Below are 20,577 nucleotides of genomic sequence, written 5' to 3'. Positions count from 1 at the left end.
TACATTTATACACTCAGAATTCACACTGAAATAAAATCAGCAGTAGATACAGTGCATTACATTTAATAAATAAGTTATTTAAAACATAGCTTAATTGTTTAAGTAAATTATTATGTTATGACATCTGATGCTATTTAGCTATCTCAGTGGGAAAATGGTCAAAGTACCTGTGACTACTCTGAATAATATTCCCTACCTGAAAACTGACTGCCCAAACGGCTAACTTGGCACAAATTAAGGCAATGCAAAAGCAGCTACTATCTTTGTTGGGCTTGGGAAAAGGTACCTGGAGACCTGTACCTGTACATGGAATAAGATTTTTATCTATGTTATTTTTCACAATTTTTTGCAGTAATCACCCTGACTGTTATAAGGGTTTAGCAATTACCTTTGAAACAGTGGTAAGCATTGAGAAATGAAAGTCTGTGTTTTTAAAACATCATCTATAATTTATTTATACATTATACATTATTTATTTTACTTATATAAGCATATGCTTATTTCTGTGACCCCAGTGTCAAGGTAATAAACAAGAGATACAATCTGGGACTGCTAGGAGAAGCTGTGTTGGAAGTAAAATTATGGAAATGTACTAAACTCTATAAGAAAATTAAATATGTAGATTGAGATGAGAAATGAAAGAGAAAAGACAGTGTCAATCAAGCCAATTTTGACACAAATGGGGAGTCTTAAAAAGGGTCAGGTAATGTAAGTAAAAACAATCTAGCCAAGGGTGTGTAGATGTTTTGAATATTGTTTAATTCACTAAAGCCAGTAAAAGGTCTCTTTTAACAACACTCTAAATGTATCTGAATGTTAAGAGCAATCTGGCGGCTTTTAGACACTTTTCATACATGCCAGATGGAAAATCTGGTTTTCTATTCAAATGTCTGCTGCTCTTGTAGGCCCTTTTTCTTGTTCCCTTCCTTCCTTTTGTTTCATCTCATGTTTTTCGTCCTCTTTCTACATCTGCTTATTTTCCCACTTACCCACTCCCATTTTCTTTTTTCTCCTCCATTCCTTCTTCTTGTCTTGATTTCAATTTCATCTTCTCCCAATAACTTCCCTTAACTTCTCTCCTCGTTTTCTTCCCTTGTATTCTCGTCTCCCCTCCCTTCTTCTGTCCTCCTGTCCCAGCTCTCCCCTCCTCTGATCTGCTCTCCTGGCTCAGGCCCAGTTAAATTACCAGTTCTGCAGAACGATGGTGACAGAGTGCAGAACTTAATTACACACTGGCTGACAGCAAGGACTATGTGTTAGATTTTCTCTTTCTCTCTCTCACTTCTTCCTCTCTCTTTCCTGCTCTTCCATACCCCCTCCACCCAACTCCCTCATCTCTTCTTTTTTCTCTCGTCTTCTGTTTCCTTTTTGTTTCCTCACTTTTTCTTTCCCTTGACTTTCTCTTTGTCTCTCTCTGTCTAATTAATAACTGGTTAAGGCAGTGTGCTCTGTGTTGTTTCTAGGTGCTTATTATTAGCTGGTGGAGTTTGGGGTGGGCTAGATGGCTGTAGGTGGACTGGGGATGTTAGAGTATAATGTGGTACCAGTACAAAAAGTAACCTGCAGGCACTTACAGTGGCAAGAAAAACTTTGTGAACCTTTTGGAATTTCATGGTTTTCTGCATTAATTTGTCATAAAATGTGCTCTGATCTTCATCTAAGTCACAAGTCATGTTTTACGTAACATGTAAAGTATGTGAACCTTTGGACTTAATAACTGGTTGACCCTTCTTTGGCAGCAATAACCTCAACCAAACGTTTCCTGTAGTTGCAGATCAGACTTGCACAATGATCTGGAGTTATTTTGGACCACTCCTCTTCATAAAACAGTTTCAGTGTAGCAATGTTCTTGGGATGTCTGGTGTGAATGGCTCTTTTAAGGTCATGCCACAGTATTTCAATCGGGTTGAGGTCAGGACTCTGACTCAGCCACTCCAGAAGGTGTATTTGGTTCTGTTGTATGCTTTTGGGTCATTGTCCTGTTGCATCACCCATCCTCTGCGGAGCTTCAGTTGGTGGACAGATGGTCTTACGTTTTCCTGCAAAATGTCTTGATAAACTCTGGAATTAATTTTACCATCAATGACAACAATCTGTCCAGGCCCTGAGGCAGCAAAGCAGCCCCAAACCATGATGCTCCCTCTGCCACGTTTTACAGTGGAGATGAGGTTTTGATGTTGGTGTGCTGTGCCTTTTTTCTCCACACAGTGTTGTGTGTTTTTTCCAAACAACTCAATTTTGGTTTCATCTGTCCACAGAATATTTTGCCAGTAGTGCTGTGGAACATCCAGGTACTCTTTTGCAAACTTCAAACATGCTGCAATATATTTTTTTTTTTTTCGGACAGCAATGGCTTCCTCCGTGGTGTCCTCCCATGTACTCCATTCTTGTTTGATATTTTCCTTATTGTAAACGTGTCAAAAAAAATGTTAGCATGTACCAGAGATTTTTGTAAGTCTTTAGCTGACACTCTAGGATTCCTCTCATTCAGCATTCTGCGCTGTGCTCTTGCAGTCATCTTTTCAGGACGACCACGCCTAGGGAGAGTGGCAACAGTGCTGAACTTTCTCCATTTGTAGACAGTCTATCTTACCGTGGACACACGAACATCAAGGCTTTTGGGGATACTTTTGTAACCCTTTCCAGCTTCATGCAAGTCAACAATTCTTGATCGTAGGTCTTCTGAGAGCTCTTTTCTGTGAGGCATGGTTCACATCAGGCAGTGCTTCTTGAAACCAGTAAACCCAAGACTGGTGTGTGTTTTTAAAGGGCAGGACAGCTTTCAGCAACACATCCAATATCATCACACTGATTGGACTCAAGGTTGGCTCACTCCTGGCTCCAATTAGCTCTTGGAGAATTCATTAGGTTCACATATTTTTTCCACCCTGCACTGTGAATGTTTACATGTTATGTTCAATAAAAACATGAAAACATATGTTTGTGTAGTATTATTTTAAGCAGACTGTGTTTTTCCTATGGTTGTGACTTAGATGAAGATCAGAGCACATTTTATGACAAATTATTGCAGAAAACCATGAAATTCCAAAAGGTTCATAAAGGTTTTCTTGCCACTGTAACTAGTTATGGAGGATGTCCAATAATGCTGCAAAGCAAATATTTTGTGGCCATTTTGTATCATTTTAATTTAAACTAGTGTGTAACCATTCAGGTGAGTCACTGTAATAACACTGTGTTTTAAGGCTCGGCTGCGAATGATCTTCATTGAGATCACTCTTTTTTTTTTTTTTAAAGAGTGATCTCTATGAAGATCACGCTTTATAGAGATGTAGAGTGATATATAAAGAATAAAAAGGATATAAAATTCCATCCTGTCTTCATACTCTAGAGCAGAGGTGTCAAACTCAGATCATATCAAACATGTATTAGAGCTGCTCCCCAGTATACAGCGCATACACCGCTAATACTACAAATCCCAGAATGTTTTGTTAGCATGTTGGCGCGTCAGTTGAGACCGGTAAGCACCCCCTCCTTTTCTGTTGACAATCATTAGCATCCATGCAATTAGTCACATTGGACAAACTTAATCCACCCCTCCCCAAAAATGGTCAAATGAAAGAGGCCAAGTGCACAGTTCACTGAAAAAGAATCAGCGTACTCTGTGCCGACTTTACCAGCCGATTTGCTGACTTTGAAGCCCCGAAATGCAGATTTAACTCTTCAGGAATCTGTTTGCGGTTGACGTGAAAAGTGCACCAACCAACCTCCAAATGCAGCCGATTGAACTCCAGTGTAGTAACACGCTCAAGTCAAAGTATGACTCTGTAGGTGCTGCACAGTTTCCATGTTTCCTCCCCGAACACACTGCCCCAACTCTGTGCCCAAGCTTCTTAAATGCTCTCTATGTTCGGCAGCACATATCTATGTTGATAGATGAACAAAACACTACTGAGGAGTCGTCTCACTGATGAACACCTTGACTCAATCTTGAGGATTTCCTCAGCTCAGAGCCTAACCCCAGACGTTGATGGACTCTAAGAAGAGATGCCAGGTATCTGGCTTGAACCAATGTGCATCAGAGTAAATTAGCGTGTAGCAAACTGAGCTTGAATGATGCTGTCTTTATGCACTTTTTCTACTCCAAGGCATGAACTGTTGAAAGACTGCATTTTCACTGCAGTAAATGATTATTAGTTTTGGTTGTTTTGTTGTTGGCCTGTGAGAAAATATTTAATGAAAAAGGAAATCAAAAGACTACAGATAGAGACATAATAAGGAACAAAAACGATACATGGCACTCAACACCAGTTACCAACTGGTACTAGATTGAGCAAGCTTTATGCAGCCCTGTTGAAGTACCATGAGATCTTCTCAGTACTTAGCAGGTTTTGTCGTGTGGTTTGCACATTTACCAGGGAAAAGGTTGGTGCTGAAGCAGTGGGATGCTATGACACAAGCCAGACTCCTCAAATTGATAGCTGGAGATATGGGGCCCAGGATCACCTCAGGAGTGGTTAACCCTAACTTTCCCATGAGGATCAATAAAAAATTTTAAAATATGTTTTTAAAATTTACTTTTTCCCTTTCATTAGGTTCCAATGATTCCTTTCCAGCATCTGAAAGATAAGACAAGAAAGGTGTTGGAGCATGAAGTAGTCAAAGTCAAAAGTCAAGTTTTGTTGGTTTTTATAGTAAGTATGTTCAGGATTTTTCCTATTTCCCAAACCTATCATGGCATTGGATGTATGTGTTTTTTCAGTTTGGCTTCAGTTTTCAAATCTTTGTAACTTTGTATTAATTTTAATAAATGCATTTCTGGTTGCTTTCACATAAATTTCTAAGTACAAATATTTTGAGTTGACCCCTTCATTATTGCCCTATTCTTGTTTTGAGTTACATTATTTCTCAAAATAAATCCCCTCTACATTGTGAGTTTTAATATGTAAATTTCACAACATCACAACACAGTCTTACTACTGTATGTAACAACCTACTCTGCAACAACCCCATTACTAATCTCAGATGCACTGAATTGTATTGAAATGAATTGCAATCAATATGGATTACAATGTTTGTGCTTCTTAGTATTGTAATGTAAGATCAAAACAGCATGAACTCCAGCAGACATACAAAAGGCTACACAGGCAGAACTCACACACAAGGCTGGAAATGTAGGCAGTGAGCTTGTGACTATATTTTACACATCTTTTCTTTCATCCTTCCTCTGTTATATGTCAGTATTTCCACTTGTGTATAAATACCAGCTTCTTTGCTTGTTGTTGGTGCATATTTGTAGGTCAGATGCTGTTTATATTTCTTCTTGCACGCTGTATGTGCTTGTTCTTTGCATAAGGCAGGTGTTCTGACATTAATTTTCCGGCTTAGTTATAGTTTTTTTTTTTTTTTATTTGTCCATTGCATATATAATCTGTTTATTTATGACTGCTGCCAGTGCAGACACACATAGGCGCATTGCCTATGTGTGTTTTTTGTGCGTCTGTGTGGCAGACACACAAAATACACATGTGCGTATATAATGTATCCAGCTGTTAGGCTTTGTTTTAGAATTCATCACACTCTAATATTCATGCCTGTCACTGCAAAATAGATTACAAGATATTTACAAGATTACAGAATAGAGACAGTAGGGACCGACACAGGAAGCATGTTTGTGTGTTTGTACTGTGTGTGTATTTGTGTGTGTGTGTGTGTGAATTTGAGTATTCAGTATAAAGTTAGAATATTTAACAGCATGTGTTACGGCAGAAGAAATCTGAACGAAAGAGACAAAGAAATGTTGTAGAAATAGATTAAACAGATTTTGAAAAAATTGATGACAGAAACTAATAATACTATTTTTGTGTGTGTGAGCGTGTGTGTGTGTGTGTGTGTGTGTGTGTGCGAGACCATATCAGCTGGTGTGACACTATGGAACTGTATTTGTGCATGCTTGCATTTTTCTGCACGTTCTGGGCGTGTGCGTGTATTAAGGGATAATTTATAGAAGGCTGCATATAGACTCTTTCCCCTGGGCTCCCTGTCCAAATGTATTACTGTCAAGTGCGCACGCACACAAACACACACACGCAGACACAACATACACACACACCTCAGCAGACATGCAAGTGGACAAGTGGATTTGCTCAGATACACTTTATCATGGTTTTTCATGCACTCAAGGTACAGTGACATAAAATCAAGAAGTCGGGCTATATACAGTGAAGCAGTCATTAGAAAGACTACAGGTCCTTGCAGCATTAAGAGTATACATACTTTTTACACAGCTTTAGAGTTTCAAACCACAATAAAGTTAAAACATGAGCTCCAGATACATTTTAGTTAGTGACAGTTTTTTTTTTAATTAAAGAAGTTCAGTGAACTGTAAAACTGCCTTTAACCAGTTGCTGTCTAACTTCTACTATATTTAAAATTCAGTAATTTAGGAAAATACATATGTTAAGTTTAACCAGTAGACATATATCTGTGAATTCATAGAAACATTTGTTCTCAATGGAAACCTGAGGTACAGACTTTGTAATTTTAGATATAAGATCATGTTCCTGCACAATTCAAATTTAAATCAAGCACAAAAATACCAAATAAAGTACGTTTCATTTATTCGCTTTATCCAACTCTCCAGCTACTTCACAGAAAAGTCCGCAGATCATTTGTGCACATCTGTGTACATTGGTGCAAATTGGAACATATTATTCTCTGTATACTGGAAAATATATTACTTAAAATTATCCATCTTTTGAAGTCACAAAGTCACATAATAATACAAAAATCCTGGAATCTCAAACTTGTTAAGACTGGAGATTGTACATTTGCATAAAATGCCATGCAATGTTATATACTTTCCCCATCAATATGGAAAAAATCAATAGTTTTTTTCCCAAGAAAATCAAGTTTTTACTGCACTGACTTGCATGTTTAGATTTTTACAGTGTAAAATGCAATGGGTTCGTGTTTAAACACCTATGTTTGCTTATGCTTGTTCTTGTCCAACTGTCATATTGATATTTGTGCACTATGGGTGTATGGGCATTCATTCAAGCTGTGTGGGTGAGTGTGTGAGTGTGCATGCAGAATGGAACCCGTAGGTGTACAGAGTCAACGAGATGTCGGCCTTTATCAATATTTGACTGCAGAACCAGAGAGTGGATGAATCTTTAATATGACCTTGGAGCACAACAAAGACATAAAGACATGGGGCACATGAGAGAGAGAGAAAAAGATAGGGATGGAGAGTGACAGAAGGGGAGTGAGTGGGACAAAGTTAAGTTGTGGGGAGAGAAGAACATGAGTAGAGTGAAGAAGGAAGAAAGCAAATGTGAGACATTTTCAGTTCACCTTACTTCATGCAAAATGATTGGGATTATAAAGTTCAGGGTTCAATATACAGGTCTGATTTGTCCTATTTGACAGAGACAACTCAGTAAACTCAAATGGTAAATTCTCTAAATTTGATCAGCTCATATATAACTGTATACAGGTCTTGTGCGGAGCAAACTCAAAAGGTTTGAGGGGTTTTCGTCAGTCAAAGTAGCCCTAGTCCACACCCTCCAGATAATTTTTATCCATATAGACTAATACCTGACTCCAATTAGCTTTTTGGAGATCATTATTCCACGAGCAGTATGAGGTTTTTATAGTTGTTCTAAAAAAAGTTGCTATTTTAGGCACATTATATTTGTTAATAATCTTGACTTAGATGAAGTTCAGATCACATTTTATGATAAAGTAATGCAGAAAACCATGAAGTTCCAAAGGTTTAAACATACTTTTTCTTGCTACTGTATGTCTTGAAAACATAATTTTAAAGTGAAATAGCCCAAAGTATGGATCGATGGATTTTTATCAGAAGCGAGCCAGGCTAAAACCAGCATATTTTATTTGATGTCCGAACCAAACCCCTATACAATATAGTTTGGTTTGCAATTGAGTGCTGCTCTAACAACCTCTGGGTACCAATGCGTCCCTTTGGGTATCCATACTCTAAAATTTCAGAAATTTAATGTTCCATTAAATATGGCATCTTCATTCACATTATTGTCTAGTAGCTATAGGCCAAGAGCCCTCTTCCAAAGCCAATTAGATAGAGAAAAAAAAGATAAAGAGATACAGAGGACAGAAGAAGGACACAGACAAAATTAAGAGACTGGGGATAGAAGTACTACGGGAGAAATCCAGACAGATACAGCAAGATTAACAAGTATTGGCAGAGAAGATTTAGGAGTGAAGTAGAGCGATCTGTGATTTGATCTAAGCACCAATGGCTGGCCTCTCTTACATTACAGACCCAGCACAAACCTGTTTTTTATATCATTCAGTGCAGCTGGTCAGTTGTGCTTTTAGTAAGTCAAGCTTTTAAGTACACTATTTAGTTTTCAGACCCTTTATTGCAGCTTATTATCAAAATATCCCATTACACTACCATTCAAAAGTTTGGGATCAAATAGAAATGTCCTTGTTCTCCATGAAAACATACTATACATGTGTTCTAATTTTGAGTTGGCCTTTTAAATGATGAATTAGCACTTTAAAGTGATAAACAACATGCCACTGGAACACAGTACTAATGTTTGCTGAAGATGGTCATTTGTCTGTACATGTAGATATTCCATAAAAAAACAATAACAAAACACAGCTGTTTCCAGCTATAATGGTAAAGCAACATTACCGGTGTCTACACTGTATTTCTGATCTGTGAGACGTTATTTAATCTGCTTTTCTCTCAAAATCAAGAGCATATCTAAGTGATGTAGTGTCCACAAACATTTGAACAGTAGGGCTTTCAATGAGAAGCTAGTTAGTTTAGCTACAGTGCATAACTATCCAAACAAATGTGCATAGCATTTTTGCTCACATAAAAGAAATAAGACGCAGACTGCTACTTTGCAAAGTTTAATGGTGCGGGGCTTCATTTTCACCACTGGAAAGAATTAGGCTACCTGTTTCCCCTTTCATCTAGCCTTTATGCTAAGCTAAGCTAATAATCTTCTGGCTATAGCTTGAGGCATCTGAGTGATATTAATTTTTCTTCTACTGCTCATAAAAAAGCAAATAAGCATACTTTCCTTTTTTTTTTTTTTTTAACTTCACTGTTTTATTCAGTGGTTTTAGAAATACATTATCAGTGCTTGTAAAAGGAGCTGGCATCTGCCCGCAGCAATGAAATCAGCTCTTTTCTCCTGTCTCTGTGCCCAGTGTTGTGCCACACTGGGCACAGAGACAGACAGCAGAGTCTGGAGAGAATCAGCCACAAAAGCTTCTCCCGAGAGAAAACTGATGTCTTTGTTGAGGAAGAGCAGAAACCCAATGAGTGAGAAAAGCAACTCAAATTCCTGTATCCTTAGAGTAGATAATACATTTGGTTATCGTGCTGTTCTGTATGTCACTGCTCTCATAGCCCAGTGTAGAGAAAGACTCTGTAGAGTGTTTTGAAATCCATTGTCTTAAACTGCACAGTGCTTAATCTTCTGTTCTCAACACCAGTATAGGGCATGATGCCATTTCTTTATTGACCCATTACTTTTTACAGTGTAGACAACTAGGGCAGACAGAGAAAACATCAAGCAGCAGCTATGTATGGTGGTTTGTAAACTGGCCTTTGCTAATGCTGCTATAATGTACTGTAAATCTGCATGTCGTTCAATCAGAGCAAGTTGATGCACACGCCTGCAGCCTCAGAAAACTTGTGCTTAGTGTAAGTGGGGCAAAAAAGGTGAGATAGAGTGGTGTGGTGTGTCAACAGAAAACACAAACACACACACAGCAGAATTCAGAGGGGAGAAAAGTCAAGTGGATGCCTTTCTGTGACAAAACCCCTTGTGTAAATTAGTCTGAATTGTATGATAAATTCCATTATAGGTATAGACAAACACAGCTGCAGACAATGGAACGAAGTCATTATACGTCACTGTCAGTCTACCCATAGTCAGTCCCACTACAGGGTGTTTAAGGCGTTAACTCCCAAAAGAATAGGCATAACTTTTTTACACCCTTAGAGAGTGTCATTCACCCTGCTCTCTCACTTTTACATGTTACTCAATTACTGCACTGATCAGAGATCAGATGATCACATCAACGTTGTGTTACATATTCTGAATGACCGTTAGTTATGTAGTGAAATCCCTTAGATGTTTTGTTTAGAGAAAAAAATTGAGTGTAGACTCAGCTGCCACAGGGGACAGACACTGCAGAGGCTACACCCGCAGTGTAATGCAGTTACACATGGAGAAGAAGCACAGCTTAACAACTATCTTTTTACCATCTGGCTCTAGTGAGTCTCAAACTACCTCATAGTGGTGTCAGTTTTCAATCCACCTTCTCTAATGCTGTAACTGAAGTGTAATTAGGGTTAGTTTTAGGGATTGCTGTGCAATGTTTAGGTCAAAAGGTAAACAGTGGAACATGTCAGATCTCTAACTATGCTTAAATATTTGCCATATTGTGATGCCACTCAAGCTTGAAGACAAGACGTTATTTTGTTAGAGTTTAGCAACAATTTGACAAATGACACCACCTTATGTTGCAGCATATGAGACTGCTAGATCACAGTGCAAACAACTGACAACCGTGAATTTTTGCAGGTCATTAGTCCTTGAGAGTGACCATGATGTAGTGTGATTTCTTTTGATTTACTCTAAATACATGTGAAAAAGTGGGAATGTTTGCAAACACTAAAAGCTGCAAACTTTGCTCCACTGGTCTCATTGCAAAAACACTAATGATCCAATGTTTTTGACACAGACATTGTCAATAATTTAGCTGCTTGCTAAATGTACCTCGTCAGATCTCTGGAAACAGCAAACTGAACATAAAAACCTGTTGTTACATCACTCACCTGCACCACTCACCATCCCAAGCAAAACAAAAGTGTCTCTCACCTGCTGTAGTACAAGAAAGGCATATAAATATTGAATATCTCTCACCCCTGCTCTATTTCTCTTGTTCTCTGTCACTGACTGCATTTACCACAATGGTGAATAAGTCATTTGCCTGTCTGCCCCTAGCACTCCGAGCAACACCAAAGAAATTCAGTTATATATTTTGTACCGGATCTCCAGAACAAGGTGCTATTTTTGACATTTTATTGCTTTTTTAATTACTTAGACAAATGTTCATTAACATAATCCCAAGCTATGTTCATTGTGCAGCAAAAGTAGATCACAGCCAAGCGTGAAAACCAAGTGCGTCAACGTTTTACTGTGGAAAATTTGTCTGCATCAGAAGTTAAAAACCTGCTCAGCTTCAAATGCTTTCTAATGCAGAATCAGCTGCAATGTGGAGTTAGTATGTGTGTGTGTCAAGGGGAGAAGCAGATTTGTGAAGCAATGGAAAAGTGCTTCACAACACTGAAGCATGACACATACATGCACAGACACACACAAATACACAGTACACTGTTTGCTTTGCTTTTTATGCTGGCAATTATATCATACTGAGATCTAATCGCTCTTTGATTGCAGGTATGCATTTGCCATCTGTATCAGCATAGTGTGTGGAGGCCAGCAGAAGAAAGTATTTTAGGGACTTTTTCAGTAAAGCAAGTACAGAAATGAAAAAGAAAAAAGACAAAGAAATAAAGCATCACAATGTGGAGCAGGAGGGACATGTTTCTCTCTCACACACACGCTTTCAGTTTAAATCCATTAACACATATCAGTATATCTAATTATTTAATAACGAGTAAGACAACAGTGTATGAACATCAGCATTATCGTGCTTTAGGTTTTATTTGTTTGTGCTGCCCTCCCTCTCTTGCTGTATGAGCTTTGCAGAGATCTGGATAAGAGTGAGTACTTTGTCTAGAGCGATGAAGTCGTTAATCTGGCTTTTACTAAGACAACAAAGAGAGAAGGGGAGAAGGATGGAGAGATGATGGGAAGAGGATGAAGAAAAGATGTGACATTCGATAGATTTTTAAATTGAATTTCTTGGTCATTTCTTGGAGACTTACAATGACGGGATTAATGCTACTCATAAAGCATGTAACTTAAGAACCTATTATAATGTGGGTGAGAGCGTGCATGTAAATGCTGAGTTGTGGTGTGGCTCTGCAGCCATGTGTGTGTGGCACCTTGTGTGTATACAGTATGTGAATGTGAGAGTGTACTGTATATGCAAAAACATGAGTGTGACTTTGCATCAGTGTGTGATGTTTGTGTATATGCACTGTGTCTGCATGACTTCCAGGCATTATTTTCAGCATTGTCGCCTGTGTAGCGACTGTCGAGCTCATTAGCACGTTCACTAAAATGAACTAATCTAAGAAACAGTTCAGCCTGTGTGTAAATGTAGTTACTTCAACACCATTAGCTTCACTGTGATATGTCTTTATAATGTGTCCAGAAAGCACTAATACCTTTTGTAAATAGATGCTTTTGAAAATGGAAAAGTACATAAAAAAAACACTTAAGACAAGCGACAAAGTAAATGAAGAACTGAGTAAATGATTATCAGTGCAGATGTTCCCACACAAGGCACTGAGAGCTTTGATGAATTCGGAAAGAATACTGTCTTTTCACTAACTAGATCAATCCAATTGAACACCTACTGTGTGGATATTGGAGAGACGTGTTGTACATCATCGAAACGCTGAATAAGGAAGTAAGTTTTTATGTATTTTCTAAACACTTAGAGAATCTCTCTCTCCTGGAGAGAGCACTTACGTCCCTTGTTGAAACTATGTGTTTAGGCATAAAATGTGTAATTTAAAGTCTGTGTAAAGTTTCCAAAAAAACGTTAAAGATGTCAGAAAATAATTGCTGAAAATGTGAAAACCCATCATTTTTGTGTTCAGTATTTTTAAGCCAGACAGAAAGGAAGCTCAGATGACCCAGTGGAGCCGTCCTACCATATTGTCTTTGCCTTGCTAAGAACAAAAAATACCACATTGTATGTCGTGTAACTTGGTTTGTTAAGATGTTAAAAATTCTTCGAAAGAACATCTACTATTGCTGTTTATTCAATATTTAGTTTTGTAGCAGCCTTTAAAGAACACAATTTCCCATGAGCGAGTTGGGAGAGCAGAGATTACAACTAGAACCACACTGGAATACAGACTCTTTTGGTCAGAAATGTCAATGTCTACTCATATAGAACTTTCAAACTTTTTTAAATAGAACAAAAGTTCTGAACAGAACTTTTAGTATGAGAGTGATAGATTTTCACAGGATAGCCTTTCAGATAAATAAGAAAGATTGGACTCTACGAGAAGATGAGACTGAGGAGGCTGGAACAAAAATGCTGAAATTTTTCAGCCAAATGATATATTGAATGTACAATGTAGCAAGAAGTCAGACGCTCAGTCTGTACCATACAATAAACAGCACACTGGGGACGTGAGAGAACACAAAATGAAAGACAAATTCTCCAGATAATTACTGTGAGTTTCCCTCTGCTTTATCCTCACTTCTTAAATTGTTTTAGCTTGTTTTATTACATGTTCTAATATTCATTTGTCATGATGCTAACCTCTACTCAATGCACTCAATACACTGCAACTTGTCTATGCGGAAAAAAAATGTCCATTAAAATCATCTGTGCCTTAGCATACTTTGCTGTGGATTATCTTCAGGGTAGCTGACCTCTGACCTCACATCACATACAGCCTCACATTACATTGTAGTACTTTTTCTATTGCTCATTCTTATTTGTTATTTATGCATTGATCTGTATAAAAGTCTCTCCCCACCTAAAACCACCTTGCTTTCTCTGCTGTGTCTCGTTACAATTTGTCTCCTTTCACTGAAGCACGTGCTACACATCAAAGCTCAGCAGGGAAACTGACATGAGGAAGTCGTAGTTCCTATGGTTCCGTATGGTGTCCACTTACACACACACACACGCACGCACACGCGCACGCACACACGCACGCACACGCGCACGCACACGCACACACACACACACACACACACACACACACAAGCAGTGAGAGAAAGGAAAGATCTAACAGTCTATCTTTGGCTGACTGTAGCGGTCGCCCACATAAATGTCCGCTTGGCTCTGCTCTGATCATATAATTGCTCTGTGCACACCTCTCCCACACACACACACACACAGAAGGAGAGCGTCCATCCAAAGAGCATACACTGAAGCACAGTCAGAGAGTTCCCACACGCACACTTAAAACCTGAATATAGTATACAGCACCTAAACAGACATACACACAGTCACTGTTCAATATGGCTTGAAGCAGACCGTTCACACATGTAGGTATGCCTCTGAGCGTGTGCACACATATACAGCAAATAGCAAACAAAAACTCCCACGAGCTCTCCCACGCAACCAGCACACCAACAGACACACATATGAAGAAAGAGAGAAAAAAAAAAGTGAGAGCAGAGAAAGTAGAAGAAGAGACTGAGCAAAGAGTGTATGAAACACTAAAACCTTCCTTCACTTACCAACAAGAAGAGATTCACTGTATTCTCAGCAAGGGACAAATTATCTTTACTTCTGACCTTTTGTCTGTTTTGACTAAATAAAAGTAAATCACTTGTTTTTATTCTGTAACATTGCAGCATGAAGTTTATCCACATAATACTGATGGAGACTTTATGTACATGGCTTGATAGACATCTGTATACAGCCTTAACTGGGCTTGACATTAAATAAAAAAAACTAACTTTGGATTAAAAAAACTTTTATTAATCCCAGAAAGAAATGGATCCCTTACAGCTACAAGGGCTGCTGTTCTTTATAGATGAAGCTGAACTTTGATCTCCTTATAGGGTACGTCAAGTTAAGTTAATGTGTTTTACAATAACTTTTAGCACTTTGGCAAATCCTTCTATCAAAGAGTTCGACAAAGTGATTGGTGCTACTCTCAGAAACATTAGACTGTACTGACCACTTAACCATATCTGAGCACATTATTTCAAAGCCTGTTATATATATTATATATATTATTATTTTCACACAAAACAAGAGCAGTGTAAAGGGTCAGCTTAGCTTTGCAGTCTGATTATGATTTATTTGGTTTGTTTTATTGAAAGGTGTTAGCTTATTATTACTTTATGTGCATGCTGCTGTTATAACTCATCTCATTTTATTATTTATTACAGCTTGTTTTATTCCACTCCATGTGCTCATGAAGGATCCCATCGGTAAGAAAAATCACTACGAAATGTGCGTTTTGGGACTTTAAAGATCAACTGAAACTTGTACTTAAAGCTGCTGACAGAAGCCCTGTAATATCATTCTTAGACGTGTAAAAACAATCTCTAAAGGATTGCTATGGCCCTCAAACTACCACAATTAAACCACAGGGCTTACACTCTCACTTACAAACAAAATTCTGAGACAGGATTACATTACATGAAAATCAATTCTAACTGCATTATTATAACTAGATAATCTGAGTTTGCTAAAAATTGGTAAGTAATTTTCTGTTTTTATCACTTTCAGCAATTTGCAGCCATGCACAACAATAACATTTCTTTTATAATTAACCTTAAATTGCAGATGAAACACTCATTGTATTATGACTGACACTATTCAATTACAGAATCAAAATGCAGCTAAAGGTGTCTATATGTAAACAAGGCTGAGCAGATAATTTACTACAGCTTAATTTATAGGAAACACATTTAACTCTCCTTAAAGTGTCATATAAAGCATTATTGACACTGCATGCCAAACATCAATAACCCAATCAAACTCTCTCCATCAGCGTGATCGGTGAGACACAACAAATCAATAAAGAATAAAAGACCATGAGTGTCTCTGTCATCAGCCAGCCGCTGATACACAAATGAGCACCGCAGCATTCAGACAGGCTGTGCCGTTACACACTCACAGCAGAAACGTCTAGAGCAAGGCAGACGGAGATATCCACTGCATCGACTTAAGAGTTATCAATTCATGAGAAAGGACAGCAGTGGAGAGACTTGTTAGGAAAGAAGAGAAAATAAGAGTGAGAAGAGGTTTAAAGAGAAAAGACAAACATGGAGTTATCCAGAGGAGAGCAAAGAGTGTTTGCAAAGAAGCAAAAACAAGGGGAATATCGGCAAAAGACAAAACCGACAAATCCAGGGAACTTCCAGAAAGAGAGAGGTTCATTTTCAGCTAAATGACACGGCTTCTAGTGCACCTGGAGACAACAACAAAAAAAAAAAAAGCAAGGCTGCTCATCCTACCTGAGTTCCTCTTGGAGATGTACTTGACGTCATCACAGGCTCCTGAGGCGAGGAGGAGGAAGAGGAAGAAGAGGGATAAAGTCTTCATCTCTCTATTCTCCACTGGCACCTTAAGAAAACGACAAGCAAAAATTTGTTTGAGACAACATCCAGTACCAATAACAAAACAACAACACAGGTATAGAAACAGCTGACTAAGTCTGTACAAATCACATTTCCATCTTCCTCAACATTGTCACAACTTTTTTTGTGTGTACTACTGCTAACACTACACTGCTTCACTGTTATGAAGTCTTAATAACACAATAGGTAAATAAATAACAATCTTGTTTTGAGTGTTACAAAAAAAGATTATCCTCTGCTTTGCCCACTCTATGGTTAAGGTTTCGTTAATTTTAGACAACTAAAACCACTTAATTTAAGTAGATCCTGATCTCAGATTCTCTGAGTCAGAGAAGCCAATTGGATGTAAAGGCTCGCATACATTATAAGATTTTAGCGTTTTAGTCAAAGTCTGGACTTTTCTGGATAAGTGGTTTGTAAAAAGCTAATACCTTACCAGATGTTGTGGATGATTCGTGTATACCATATGTGTTTTGATTTCATCTTAATGCATGTTACTGCCTGTTGGAAATTGACTCATTGAGTCAGATGGTACTTTTACGTTGCAATCTACTGTTTTCACACTGAAGAAATATGGAGATAATTCTTAAATGGTGATATTATTTTAGTGCTTTTTTTTTTTAGGTGTAATATTTTTTTCACATAGTCGGTGTAATTTCTGTGTTGTTCTACCAGTCTTAACAAGCTGCAAATGAAAAGGACAAAGGAGCTAGTGTAACCCCAAATCGTGTTGTGTGGGCCAATATGCTATAAAAAGTGAAAAATACAAGCTTTATTGCAACTACAGAAACAAGAATAGCAGAAAAAAATATATTAATATTGATCTGAAGCACTGGTTTGGCGAGGTTTTGAAAACATCTATTTTTTAAGCTGATTAAAATCAAAATACTCAAACTAAATTAGATTTGACCAAAGGCCATGAATATAAAGACTGCAGAAGCTTTGGGGATACACACACAGACTTTGAGCCAGCCATGTGAAATCACATTGATAGAGCACAATCAGATTTTTGCATGCTTTCTCTGTATAAACTACAGCGTATGCACACGCACGCACACACAAACAGAAAACTGGGGAGGGATCGAAGAAGATTAGCCATGCCAGCAGTCATTTGATTGTATTTTTCATAAATATGACAATAAAAGGGAACTCAAACTCCAGTTTGAGAGCTGATTGAAATCACATTTCATTCACATGAACAGTGGGATGGCTGATGATAGAAGCTGGGATGGTGCAGATGTGTGAGCCTCAGTTATTTGCCTTTCAAGATGGGTAATGGTGAGGGATGGGGATCTAAAACTGGGAACAAATCAACGTGGAGAACAAAGCCAAAAGAACAAAAATAAGATGAAGAATGCTGCATGCTTTTGCCACTACCAGTTACAAATTACTCATTCCTCTTGGCTTCCAAGGCAGACTGCCTGTCACCACTTGTAGTTGAAAGTACAGTATGTTTCAACATTTCAGCACTTGATTTAGAATTCAAAGGCAGGCGCTTTTTTAAGCATAATGGTTTTTAGGTGGTTCCAGAAAAAGCTACATTGCAAACACTTGTACAATACATCTTTAACAATTATATATACAGAATGTCTCAGCAGAATGGTTCGTTATGCCATCGCAGGTGAATTTTGAGTTCATTTCCAACAATTCAGGTTGGTTGAGTCAAAGTCAGCAGGACAAATCACACAAAGATACACCGCTGTCATAGAGGTAACTCGCAGATGACGATCTAAATAAGGTCACAGGGGCTTTTCTAAATTTAAATCTCCATTTTTATTAATACTCATAGACACTTCTAACGGTTGGACTCCAACCACCCAGAGAGGTTCATGAGTGTTTGGGAAATACCATCAGACTTTAGGTGAACAGCTGATATGTACTGCTAATTCAACCAGTGGTTAACAGGTTACAATGTCTGCTTTGATAAACTTCTTTTTGTCACATAAGAGTAAATACTGTTAGGATTCATTGTGCTTATTTGTCATTTACTGTAATGTTCTATCAAGAACCTTTTGCTAGTTGGATAGAAACCAAGTTGTTGAGTAATACAGGTTGTCCATTCATTCCCATCAAGGAGACAGTTAGCACCAGATAGCAGCGTGCTAATCTTACATGCAGACTTTGAACAACCCAAATTAGCATGTCTGTTCATTTAAATTATTTACTATATTCTCATTTTTATTAACAATTAATCAACTGGTTACTTAAATTAAATAATTACCAGACGTTTTAGCTTCTTGACTGAGCTGCTAACACTACACACTAGTTAATTCACTCCGCAAGCTAAGTTAGCTAACATTTAAATAATAGCTAGTGAGCTTCAGCACATTTACCAGCATGTCAACATACCTGTAAATGTCAGACTGTGTCGTTTAAATGTTGTCCTCAGTCCTAACAACGACACGTTCCTGTCCGATCCTGTTTAATAACTGAAGTTAAGCTAACACAGGTCACAGGTTTCATTAGTCTGCTACTGGCTCCACTAGCCGCGGCTGTCAATCAAAATAAACACGAACCCGCCCCTCCAGGCAGCTAAAGGAACATTTCACATTTTTACTTCTTTCTTTTAATAAAGATTAAATAATAACTAGACTTTTTAAAACACTGGTATTATATTTAGTCGCAAAAAAATGAATTGTTATATCAGTTGAACTGGAAGCAAAGGAAAGTGACTGGTACTTTAGCTATGTTGTCAAGTCCTATTCCCTATGAGCTGTTCATTTGTGTGTTGCTGCAGTAATGAATTAAACCTGTTCTTTGCTTAATGAAAGCAACATTCATATATTTTTAGTATCAACTTAAGATCTTAGTGACTGCAGGATTCAGATTCATTCAAACAGATGCATTTAAAATGCCATATACAGAATAACTTACTATTAAACAACAAAAACTTAGTGAGTAGGGTTTTTTTTTTTTTTTTGTTTTTTTTTTTGCAAATCAAACAAGCGTAGTAGTATAAGTAAGAATATGTTAGGAGTTTGTCTAGATCTACAAACACAGAGAGAGGCACACGGGACAAGCCACAGTCAGCCTTTCTTTGGTTTTGTTTTTCCACCCCCTGGTCTGACAGGCTGCAGTCAGTCTGCAGTCCTCTGAGGAGGAAAATGGGTTATGTCAGGTTATGTTACAGTATAGTAGAAAAAGCTAAATTGACCTGTTGTCTACAGGTAAAGACAGTAAAGTAGGCACTCTGTCAAGCAGCAGTGTTAACACAGTGTGAGGCAGTTACACATGGGAAGTGTTTATGGGTTTTATTTTGTTATGTTTTGGAAAAGTGAAGACGTAAAAAAGCCAAAGGACCATTTCTAGGTGTTTGTAGCTGTCATTGCATACTTTATCAATCCTTGAAACAAAATGTACACTTTCCTCCGCTACAACAAGTACAGAACAGACACACAGAGGAAGCTGACTGACACCACGATCCCACTACCAACCACAGGATTTGACTGTTAATTAAACGTTTAAATTGAGCTTTTAGAGAAACCGCATATTTTAACATCAGAAGAATTATTGTGTGACAGTTATTTTTTATGTTGTCAAAATCTTGTCAAAGGAAGATGTAATGAAATGCTAAATTGAAAAAGTAGGGCATAGGATGTATTAAACAAAAGACAGTACAAAAGAGCGGAGGACTATTACTACACAGACACACTCATGCAGGCCCTGTAGCATTGCACAGAAAGAAGAGGGTATGAGGGGTTTTTTGATCCACTTTCTGAACCTTTTAGTCTGAAACACAAATATGCCCAAGGCAACTGTTAGAGGCTGTGTATTTGTGTGTGTGCATTGTGCGTGCGTGTCTCCTTGTAATGTGTGCAATGACGGTTTGTAATAAAAGCTGAGATTCTGAGAGCTAGGGATCGTGAGAAGTGATAGCTACCCTATCTTTTACTAGAGTGTCCTCTACATGATATAGAAACATGGCCATTAACTGACCTACTGTACTGAGATTCTTCACAGCCATCATCATCATCAAGTCCTGCACCTTATTGTATATGCACGGTAGTATCTTGCTCACATTTTGTGTGTGGAACCGGGAAGAGCTGTCGACCCCGCTGTTGGTGTGCAACCACTCTGCCTGCTGAACCACAGCCACTATATAATATTGTGACGGCACAAAAAACCTACACAATAAATTCCTATTTTTAAGGTAATTGGAGATTGTTATGAAGACGTGAGGTGGATAAGCAACAAGCAGCAAGAGAGCACTCTGACTCCTCTAGTTTCAGGTTTGTCTAATACATAAACAGCTGTAGGCTACATATCCATCCACGAGAATGCCTTCTTCACCTGAGATCTGAGAACCTGAGTACACTGCAAACTTATGCAAAATTATGTTGCTCCA

General features: G+C 38.1%; 1 protein-coding gene across 1 annotated transcript in view; it reads right to left on the bottom strand.

Annotated features, from left to right (window-relative positions):
• The window catches only part of il1rapl2 (interleukin 1 receptor accessory protein-like 2), a 289,838-nt gene extending 271,143 nt beyond the window's left edge, over positions 1–18,695 (bottom strand). Inside the window, exons 1-2 of the mRNA XM_026357087.1 lie at positions 18,582–18,695; positions 16,110–16,218 (exon numbers count right to left, since the gene is read on the bottom strand). Of these exons, the coding sequence (XP_026212872.1) occupies positions 16,110–16,197 (88 nt within the window). The 5' untranslated portion in view covers positions 16,198–16,218; positions 18,582–18,695. The remainder of the gene's footprint in view (positions 1–16,109; positions 16,219–18,581) is intronic.
• Between the last annotated feature and the right edge of the window lie 1,882 nt (positions 18,696–20,577).

This window comes from Anabas testudineus, chromosome 10, assembly GCF_900324465.2.
Source record: "Anabas testudineus chromosome 10, fAnaTes1.2, whole genome shotgun sequence".
In the NCBI taxonomy this organism is placed as follows: Eukaryota; Metazoa; Chordata; class Actinopteri; order Anabantiformes; family Anabantidae; genus Anabas; species Anabas testudineus.
The sequence above is the reverse complement of the archived record's forward strand: the minus strand, read 5'-3'. Positions and strand labels throughout refer to the sequence as shown.